Consider the following 11,430-nt stretch of genomic DNA (forward strand, 5'->3'; position numbering starts at 1 on the left):
TCGAGACAATGAGGTTGCTTGTGCATAAAATTTATCGCGCCTAAAATTCGTGATAATAAGCAAAAGTAATTATTTAATTTCATTTTTAAAAAAAAAAGAATTATTTTTCAAGATAATGAGTTCACTTACCTAAAATATTTGAGAGGGAGGTTCCGATAAAAATTCGGTTAGGGAGAGGAGCTCACTGTGTTTCGACTAGAGAGAGAAAGATCTCATAAGTTTTCTAGGGTGGGAGTCCTCGCCTCTCGTATTTAAACTCTTACGACGCCTTATTATAATATTTTATTAAGTTACACCTCATACACGAAGTGTAACCGTTATATTACCTCTCGTACGCTTAAAGCCCACGTCCACTGGACGTGGCAAGGCAGCAGCAAACAAAACAAATTCAAACCAAAATCTTTTGAAATTGGTGATGGTCTTTAAGGACCATCATGCTCATATGGACCATCACTTATTAAAAGTTTCTTTTCCTTTTCTTTTCTTTTTTTTTTAAAATTTTAAGATTATTACAATGCCACTTCCAGTCACTTTCATTCTGCCTCCACATCTGTTACCCCTGTATCCTTGCCAGATCTTCACTCTATTGACTCAATTAGACTTTAACAACTTGCTCAGGTTTGGCTGCTATGGGTTTTTCAGGTAACTCAAATCTTTTATCAAACACTTGGATCATAGACTTAGGGGTATCAAATCATTTGACATGACAACTTTCGTATTTATCCTAAGTAAAACCCCATTCTGAAAATAGTACTTATTTTACTGCCAATGGGTCTCCACTTCATGTTACCCACTCTGGTAATATCAATATCCTCGGTCCATCTGGTAACTTCTTAGCATTGAAAGATGTTCATCATATTCCCAATTGTCATTTGAATTTAATATCTGTTGGCCAGTTAGTTGATATTAAGTGCCTTATTTCTTTTTCTAATAAAGGTTGTGTGGTGCGAGATCTAACAACAGAGAAAGTGATTGGAAGAGGCACTAAGCAGGATCAGTTTTTCACAGTTAGTTTCAGTGAAGCTCCTTCTCATCTTTTACAAGCTCTGCCAATTTGTCATCTTAACCCTTATCCTCATGAAATAAGTCAATCAAGTTCTCTTTAGTATGTTCGGCATTATAGGTTAGGACACCCACATTCTCAAAAAATGCTTTATCTTTTAAACTCTGAGATTTTACTTGTTGTTTTCTCTCATAGAAAATTTTATAAGAATATTGTTTGTGAGAGTTACAAGTTAGCAAAACACTTGGCTCAACCTTTTCCTCATAGCAATAATAAAAGTATTCATGATTTCTCTTTAGTGCACTCTGATGTTTGCGGACCTACTCATGTTCCTTTAATTAATGAATTTTCTTATTATGTGATATTTATTGATGACTTTTCTAAATATACTTGGATTTATTTTCTCAAACACAAGTCAAGTGTGTTTAATGTTTTTAAAGACTTTCATAATATGATAAAAAATCAATTGGAGAAAAACAATAAAGTTTTTAGGTCAGACTCTGGGGGGGAGTATCTATCTAATGAATTTCAAGTATTTCTTCGTACAAAGGACATTATTCATCAATGTTCATGTCACCATACCCCGGAACATAATGGAGTTGCTAAAAAAAACATTGTCATATTCTTGAAACCACTCGTTCTCTTCTTATTAGCTTTCATTCCCTAAATAACATTTGGGCTGAAGCAATGTTTACTGTTGTCTATATTCTTATTCTTCTTACACCGATTTTGTAAAATGTGTTACCATTTCAAAAGCTTTTTAAAAAACCCCCTGATTACTCATATTTACATGTGTTCGGGTACACATGCTTTGTACTTTTACCATCTTCTACCCATGATAAACTCTCACCTAAGTCTACCAAATGCATGTTAGTAGGTTATCCAATAAATCAAAAAGGATATTATTGTTTTGATCATTCTATTAATCGTAATAGAATATCTTGGCATGTTACATTTTTCGAGCACATACCCTTCTACCAACACTGCCCACACCCAAATTCAACCATAGATGGACCTGAGTTTTCATTTTTTCCTAGTTTTGATATTCATCCTTCTCATTATCATGAAAATCAAGGATTATCACCTTCAGTAACTAACTCTGATGAGTCATCTTTGTCAAGTGCTAATCATGCATCACCTCCAATTGTTGATCATTCTATCGGTCCTATTCACCTTCGATGGTCATTTCGAAAGCCCATTCCACTTGAACGTCTTAACTTACCAGTGGTTAGCCCATACCATACTTGTTCTCCTGCAACCATTACTAATCCATTGTTTCATGAGTCATCTTCTTATTCTCAAACATCTAACTTCCAATGCTGGTGTATAGCTATAAATGAGGAAATTACAGCTTTAGAGGCAAATCATACTTATGATGTGGTCCCATTGCCCCCAGAAAAGTATGCCATTGGTAGTAAATGGGTTTATAAAGTCAAGTTACAAGCTGATGGAACTCTTGATCGGTACAAGGCCCTAGGGTTATACCCAGGAGCATGATATCGTTATGAAGAAATTTTTGCTCCAGTTGCTAAGATGACAATTATTCGTACTTTTATTGCACTAGCATCTATTCGTGAGTGGCCCATATGGCAGATGGATGTAAAAAATGCATTCCTTAATTGTGAACTTCAAGTTTACATGTATCAACCACCTGGGTTTGTCTCTGAAGATACGTCATTCGTTTGTCGGCTTCGTAAAGCAATTTACGATCTCAAATAAGCTCATCGTGTGTGGTTTGAGCGTTTTCGGGCTATCATTCTTGTAACTTGCTTCACTTAAAATAAACATGATCGCTCCATATTTATTCGTACCACAAAGCATTAAATTTGTATTATTTTATTATATGTTGATGATATTCTTATATTTGGCAATGATTTCACTTCCATCAAAAACGTGAAGTTACAATTGTAACAAGAATTTCAAATAAAGAATCTTGGGGAAGTATCTTATTTTCTTGGCCTTGAGATCTCTCCCTCTAAACGTAGTATTTACATCCATCAACAGAAGTATACACTTGATCTTGTTTCCAATGCCCACTTGAATGAAGCGAATGTTGTTGATACACCCATGGAAGTCAATGTTAAACTTTATGCACAAGCTGGAGATCCTCTTCTTAAGCCTCCGATGTATCGCAAACTCGTCGGCTCTCTCATCTATTTTATTGTGACTCGCCCAGATATTGCATATGATGTCCATGTTGTGAGTCAATTTGTTTCAAATCCTCGACGACTACATTTATCAGCAGTTAATCGAATTTTACGCTATGTTCGAGGTACTTCCATTCGTGGATTATTCTTTGACTCCACATCCTCTTTAGATCTCAGTGCATATGCAGATGCCGATTGGGCTAGTGATCCAGATACTTGCCGTTTTACTACAGGATATTGTGTGTTTCTTGGGTCATCATTAATTTCATGGAAGAGCAAGAAACATGACATTGTTTCCAAGTGAAGTACTGAAGCTGAGTATCGTGCTATGTCCTCTGTTTCTAGTGAGATTATTTGGGTTCATGCTCTTCTCAATGACTTTGGTATCTCTATTTCAAATCCCACACCTTTATTTGCAGATAACCAAAGTGCAATTAAGATTGCATCTAATATAGTTTTTCATGAACGAACAAAGCATATTAACGTAGATTGTCATTATGTTCGTGATCACTTTCTTGATGGTACATTATCTCTCCCTTATGTTTCTTCTACTGCTCTAACGGTTGATATTTTTACCAAATCTGTTACTCGGAGCTGCCATGATTTTCTAGTGGACAAATTATACTTTCCTCATGTCCACATTAGCTTGAAGGGGGATAATAATGAAATGCATAATTTTTAGTCGTCTTTTATTGTCATTGTATATTTGTGTAGGGATAATGTGGTCTACACTAAATATGTATTTGTACATAAACCTTTTTAAGGTTTCATTCCTAGTTAATGGGAATGGATCAAGACAATTTCTCTCTCTAGATTGTTCTTGAGCTCTGCATCTTCTCTAAATCTAACCATTCTTTTGTATTTTCTTTAACATTAAGGTTTGGTTTGCATACAGTTCCAACCTTAAATAATAAAAATAAGGTACACCTCCAAAATTTATCATAAGATGTAATTTTTGTGTAGAAATTCTTAGGATAGCTTGAGAATTTATTTTTGTCTCTACTTGATTTTTAACTCTAAAAAGGGTTCAAATAAAGTATATCTATAACCACATAAAATTTAAAAAACAGATAGTCCAAATAATATATTGCAAGATGCACTATTTATGAGACTCAATTATTATTATTTTTTTACATCAATATATCTTGATATTGAAATTATCAATAAGAGGATTTTCCAACATTAAAATCTTTTGTTTAGATTTTTCAGATGCACCTTAATTCTACATTTTAAAGTTGTAACCTCATATATAAGGAAAAGGATATGGTTTCTATTTGGCCAGCTCACATATTGTAGAAATGCAGGTTTCGCAAACAATATTTTTTTAAAATATAATTTGATCCTAATTTATAGAGGATATATAATCCTTAATATGGAGATCATGAATATATATATATATATATATATATATATATATATATATGAAAACTAAGAATAATAATTTTATTAAAAAACATTTGGACTATTAATTACACTTATTAAAAAACCATTTGTCCTTGCTACGTGATGATCATAATTTATCTTAATCATTGGATGTGAAATTGGGTTTATGCATTTATTTTATGGAAAAAATTTATATAAGGTTTCAACTTTAAAATGTAGAACTACGGATGCACCTCAAAAATCCATCGAAAAAATTTATTTTAATGTTGAAAAACCCTCTAATTGAGCATATCGACATTGAGATGTATGATTATGAAAAAAAGAAAGATTTTGAGTCCTAGAAATAATGCATCTTACAACACATTATCTAGACCATCTATTTTTAAAATTTTAATATGTTTACAGATCTACTTGATTTTAACTATTTTTAAAGTTTAAAATTTTATAATAAGATATAAAAATAGATTTTAAGATAATTTTAAAAATAGATTTTGAGATAATTCTAAAAATAGATTTTGAGATAATTCTAAGAATATTTTACATTAAAATTTTATGTTTTGATCAAATTTGGAGTGCGCCTTAATTGGATGGTTTAAGGTTACAAGCTAATGGAAATTCACCCTGACTAAAGCTAAAAGCTTAAAAGAAATTGTTTGAAGTTGTGACGCATTTAAACAAAAAAAATCCTTGTACCAATTATGACCGCACATAACATTAGTTTCTACCAGGGTTTGAAAACTCTACCAGGGTTTGAAAACTCATCGAGTCCAGCCGGACTCGCCCGGTTCGATTCAGGAATCGTCGGCTATCGAGACAGTTCCACAAAAAAATCGAGAATCGCCCGTATCCAGAAAGAACCGAGCGATTCCCGACGACTCCCAATAGTAAGTAGCGAGTCTCACCGAAAATAAAACAAAAGGCATAAAAAAAATTTTTGACAACAAAAATAAACAAAGGCAGAAAATATTGTTGTAAAAAAATAGAAAAAATAAAAAATAAAAGGCTTTTCAAGATAGAGATAAAAAATATAATACAATATTTTTTTTATTTTTCTTGTAAAAAAAATACAATGTAATATAACAAATATTTTTACAAAAAAATAAAACAAAAGGCATAAAAAAATAAAATATACTTTGGCAGCATCATATTTTTATTTTTCTTGTAAAAAAATAAAAAATAATACAACAAGAAAAAAAAGTGTAGTACAATGTCTTCTTCTTTTGTCAAAAAAAAAAAAAAAGATAATCAACAAGTATCATATTTTTCTTGTAAAAAAAAATAAAAGATAACGCAATAAGTATTTTGTCAAAAAATAAAAGGTATTTCTTAATACAACCTAAGAATAAATGATCTAATTATATTTTTTATTTTTATAATATGATGGTCTTTAACATAAATTTAGTAATATTAATTTAAAGATAGGATTTATACAATGAGGCCAATTGAAATCTCTCTTTCTGCTAACAATCTTTTCTACTAATTTATTCTAGAAACTTAAAAAATTAAAGAAAATTGGTACCCATTCTAAATTTTATTTATTAATTTTTGTATTATAAATCATGTAGTGTACTATTTTTTTACAGTTGTCAATAATACATTTTAAATTAAATAATATTATAAAATATTTTGGATTTTTTATTATTTATATAATAAAATAGTTATAAAATATTGTTGGTATATAATATTATAGTTAGTTAGGTTGTAATAATTTGGGTTTTTTTAGCGGATTAGGGTTTTTTATCAATTCGAGATTTTAGTGGCCAAATTTTCATCAATTTAGTCACTCTTTATTGCAATCCATATATGATCATATAATTAATCCGTGATAATTTTATGATTTCTTTTGTGTGGTGTAAATTTAATGGTCAACATAAGTTCATATAGGGAAAAAATATCTTAATATTTATAAATTGATGAAAACAATGAAAGTTAATAATGTGGGACCCTCATTTTTTATTGGATTCTTAAAAAATAATATTTATGATGAATTTTAATAATTTTTTTAAATTTTTTTAATGCTTAATTTGGACGATTCGACCCGATTTTCGATCCAAATCGCCGATCCAAATAGGTTTTTGATTTACCAATCCGAATAGGTTTTTGAGATGACCGATCGGGGTCGCCTCTCCGTTTTTTAAGCCATTGGTTTCTACATTTTAATGGTGTCGAACAGGGTTCTCTCTCTCCTCTCTCTCTCTCTACACGATACCTTGCCAGACACAAGCCCACAACGCAGCCTTATATATACTCCCTCTCTCACCAAAAACCAGGTGCGACATCCTCCAAGTCGAGGTTTCATTCATTTAATCTATGTTATTGATTTTTCTAAAATTTGATGTTTGGAAACCCTAATTTTTTCTGCTAAAATTTTCTCTTAAAATTTGTCTTTTTTATTTCTCCAAAAAAATTTCTGCCACTTTGCTGTATCAAGCATCCTCTCTGTTCTTGAAACGAGTGCTTCAATGTTCTTTCCCTCCCATTACTCTTTGCTCTAGATCTTTAGCATTACTTGCGGGAATTCATCATCTCTCCATAACTCCATTAAGGTCCTCTGAAAACCCATCCTTTCCTGCAACTAAATTTTCAGATTGGTGTATTTATTTGCTTCAAACCCATCTCCAGAAGCTATCTCATACTAATAAATGGAAGTTGCAATTTGGAAGGCCTACAAATTGCTTGACTAGGGTTTGGATTGCATCGACCAGTAAATGAAACTTGAGAATAATGAAAGTATGAAACAGAACACAGATGTGTAAAATGAAATGAAACTATGGTTTACTGATTCTATTCACTGAACTTCTTGTGGGTATTTATATTCTGATTTCTGAAATCAATTAAGACAATTATATTTTTACCCGAATCTCGTTTGGGTGCTTTTTATTTATTTTTAGAATTTGGCTGTGCTATTTTTTAGTTTTTGTTGTATTATTTGGATCTAGTTAGCTGCCCTATATATGTTCATTTGTTGAAATCAATGTCGACATATGTTATGCATGCGACTATTAAGACCTCTATTCACTGAGCTTCTTGTGAATTCTTGAATTTATTTTTAGAAGATAGATTGTGCTATTTTTTAGTTTTCGTTGCATTATTCGGATTAAATTATTTACTTTTTGTCTTTTTATTTGTCGTCAATGTGGGGGCATGTTTATGCATTCTGAATAACATGGCCAAGCGGGCAATTCAATACTTAGAATATGTGACAGAAATGCAGTTTCATTATGTAATGGAAATGCACTTCATTTCATTATGTGACCTTACTTTCGATCATATCTTTATGTGATGGACGTGGTTCAAAATAAAATGGTAACAGCTGACAATTTGAAACCGGTCATCCAGATCAAAATTACATTGCAAATTTACATTATGGCCAACCACATTCAGCCAATGTGTGTTTTCTGCAATTGTATGTTTATATACATGCAATAGACCCAAAAATCAACAAGTATATATATATATATATATGTTTGTCTGTATAATTGTGTATGTAATTCTATTGTATCTGGGTGTATGTATATGGTTGGCTTTCATATATATATGTGGAAAATTTTCCTATATATATGTGTGTGGGTAAGTTTGTCTGTATAATTGTGTATGTAATTCTATTGTATCCGGGTGTATGTATATGGTTGGCTTTCATATATATATATATATATATATATATATATATATATATATATATGGAAAATGATCATTTTCCTATATATATGTGTGTGTGTAAGTTTGTCTGTATAATTGTGTATGTAATTCTATTGTATCTGGGTGTATGTATATGGTTGGCTTTCCTGACAAGTGTTAATCTCTTTGGCAGATTGGACGGCTGGTGGTGTGCATCCCCTGGTCACACTGTTGTCAACAGATTATTCAATATGAGTCATCTATCAGTACACTGTTGGTGTTTTCTGCTTTACCACCTTGTGTGCTTTGTGAATTCGTTATCTCTAGATCAAAATGAGTAAGATTCCAAACATAAGAACTCTCAAGTAATTTACCAAATAAGCGATTCTGTTCATGGAATTTCTTATCGCATTCAGGAACCATAGTGATAGTTGAAGGACATTTTTCTTTGTTGGGTTTTCACAGCATGGATGTTAGATTTTTGAGTGTTGGGATTGAATTGCGCCGTGAAACTTTGCCACTACAAGGAGGCTGTAGGCTTTATGAATTGCAAGGATTGAAGCCATCTCTTTGGTATGAAGTGAAGATATCTTATCCAGCTTCTGTATGTAGTTGCTTACTTCTTCGTCCATCTTTCTCTTGCTAATCCTTTTAGGAACTCAAACGAAGTTAGTGTTGCTATAGATACCATCTAGCTTCTCCATGGAACTGAGAAGGGACAAAATGAGCCATAGTCTCAACCTTGGAAGGAAATTGCTTAATACTGAAAAGCTTATTTTTGAAGCTGGGACCCATGTCATGGTAAGATATTTAAATTAATCAATGAGGTTCTTGAAATATTTTGATTAGCATTTTTTGATAGACATGTTTAAATAAATTTCAAAAAATGCAGGAAAATTCTGGGGATGCAAAGATTTTTGTCCTTGTATCTGTCCAGCCTGAAGGTATTGTGGCAAAACCTAATGTGCAAGAGAGGCAATTTGCCATGTTCAATATTGGTGAGGAAAAACTTACTATTTTTCAGTGATCTTATGATAACCATTTTAAAATCATATATTTGCTGGAAACTTCTAGTTATCTAGGCATTAAAGTTAACAGAATAGGGGATCCCTCTCTCTCTCTCTCTCTCTCTCTGGGAATCTGTCTCTCTCCCTCTCTCTCTCTCTCTGGGAATCTGTCTCTCTCTCTCTCTCTCTCTCTCTCTCTCTCTCTCAATTTCTTGCTTTTTTACTCCTGATTTATACATCTTTTATTGGTTTTCTCTATTCTGTGCTTGCAATTGCAGTTTGTGATGAACTGTCATTTGGGATACCACGCAATGCTTGGCCGGTCGGGATTTTAGTTATTGTCTGCATCGGGTTTGCATTTGTTATCCCACTCTTTCTACCTTCACAGTTACTTCCCAAGCAGCCTGGCTCGGTACTTGCCCCAATTTTTACAAAGCGATTGTAGGAAACTTGTAACATGTGATCATGTACCCAGCATCCCAATTTTGCAAGGAATATTTTGTTTCTTCTGCATTTAGCTGGTTTTCATATTTCTTGGAGATATTGTCGGTTATTTTGGTTTGAGTAACTAGTGATGTTCTTTCCCTGATTACAAAATTTGAAAGTTACACTCAACAAAAGTTTATTGACCTCTTTAGTCTTTTTTTTTTTTTTAATTTTCTTTTTATGATAACTGCCCTTTTAGGGATGATTGTCTCGTGTTTGGAATGTAATTGTGTATCAGATGAATCATTGGTTCATGAGGCACATTTAGAAGGCTGGATTCTATGTAGAAGTGACCTACTCAAAATCAGTCGAAGAAAGCACAAATACGTATAGATGTGTTTTGCGTACATATGCCCACAAAATATCGGTGGAAGAAAGCACAAATACATGTAGACGTGTTTTGGGTGTATAGACGAGATTATGGACATAAGGGCGGCAAAATGTCATTCGAGGGATAACCCCCTGCAATCCGGATTTCCAGACTAGTTCTGTGGCATTCAAAAAAAAAAGTTCTTATCTGGATATTAATTTATAAAGTTATAAATCAGTCGGCTAAACGGTCAACAACTACTCTTGGTCAGGTGGTCGAAGCCCCCCATTCCAAACTTTCAAATGCTTTCCAGTAGTGATTTATCTGATAGTGCAAGGGATAATACTAGGCAAGATGCAACAAGAAGGGTTCAAGCCTCAGTTTTCTACTTTTTCTTCAGGTTTTACCAGCTTTTCTCGTACTGGGCGAGCTGTTGAGGCTGTACAAATCCATCAAGAAATGCTTAGAAGTGCTATTTCACCTAATGAAATTGTATTTGGGGCCATGATGAATGCTTTTGCGGAAGCCGGCCAAGTTAAGGAAGCCCTTCATTATATCCATAAATTGGAACAATCAGGGTATCCTGCGATAATGTGGTTTGTACACCTCTGATAAAGGGGTATAGTGAAGTGGGCCTTTAGAGAGAAGCCAAGGAGTTATACCTAAAGTTGAGGGATCATGAGGGCGGTCCGGATGTCATAGCATCAAATACCATGATTGATCATTATGCTGATCTTGGAGTGGTGCATGAGGCGAAGTTCATATTTCATAGCTTGAAGACAAGTGGTTGGCCTGATGGGGCATCTTTTGCATGCATGATGTGCACGTATTATAGTATGGGCATGTTCGATGCAGTCATAGAAGTTACCCAAGAGATGCAAGAGTTAGTGACTTTTAACTGACTCTGTATCTTTTAATAATGTCATGGCTTTAATGGGCAGTTAAAAGAGTGTGCTGAGCTCTTTTATCATATGTTCTCTGAGAATATTTTGCCAGATAAATCCACTTAAGAGTAATCTTTACGGTTTCATAGAAAGTGGGAAGAAGGAGAAGGAGGGTGGGGGGGTAAAGTTCTTTACCATCCCCAGACTGCCCTCCCCAGTAAAAATGAATGGAATTTTCATAAAAAGAAAAAATTAAACTTTCTGTATTGGGGGTATTTTTTAAAAAACACAGTTTTTAAGGGGAAGTTGTTAGGAAAAGTCAATGAACACAAGAAAAATGGTACATACATAGGATAATATGTACGAAAAATTAACCGTGCCTTACAAGCTTAGGCCTCTTGTATGGTAGGGATGATGGCCTACCCATATTAAAGCATTTGAAGAATATTTTTGTTGAGGGAAGAGATTGCGTCCACGTAGTTGGATGGAAGAGTTGACTTCAATTGATGTTTATCCTATTGGCAAGGTTTTCTTTATATTGTAATTACATTGAGGTCTTACAAAAGATTGGGGGGGGGGCCATTGGGCGTGA

General features: G+C 33.2%; 1 protein-coding gene across 1 annotated transcript; it reads left to right on the top strand.

The window, feature by feature from the left end:
- The first annotated feature begins 6,805 nt into the window (after positions 1–6,805).
- On the top strand, positions 6,806–10,990 carry LOC148783531 (uncharacterized). Its single transcript, XM_088859838.1, has 6 exons — positions 6,806–6,825; positions 8,345–8,488; positions 8,617–8,755; positions 8,836–8,952; positions 9,044–9,149; positions 9,437–10,990. Exons 2-6 carry the CDS (start codon positions 8,403–8,405, stop codon positions 9,601–9,603), a joined length of 615 nt encoding a protein of 204 aa, XP_088715964.1. The 5' UTR covers positions 6,806–6,825; positions 8,345–8,402; the 3' UTR covers positions 9,604–10,990.
- The last annotated feature ends 440 nt before the right edge of the window (positions 10,991–11,430 follow it).

This window comes from Amborella trichopoda, chromosome 1 (genome assembly GCF_054954075.1).
Source record: "Amborella trichopoda isolate Santa Cruz 75 chromosome 1, AtrichopodaSantaCruz75HAP2 v2.0, whole genome shotgun sequence".
Lineage (NCBI taxonomy): Eukaryota > Viridiplantae > Streptophyta > Magnoliopsida > Amborellales > Amborellaceae > Amborella > Amborella trichopoda.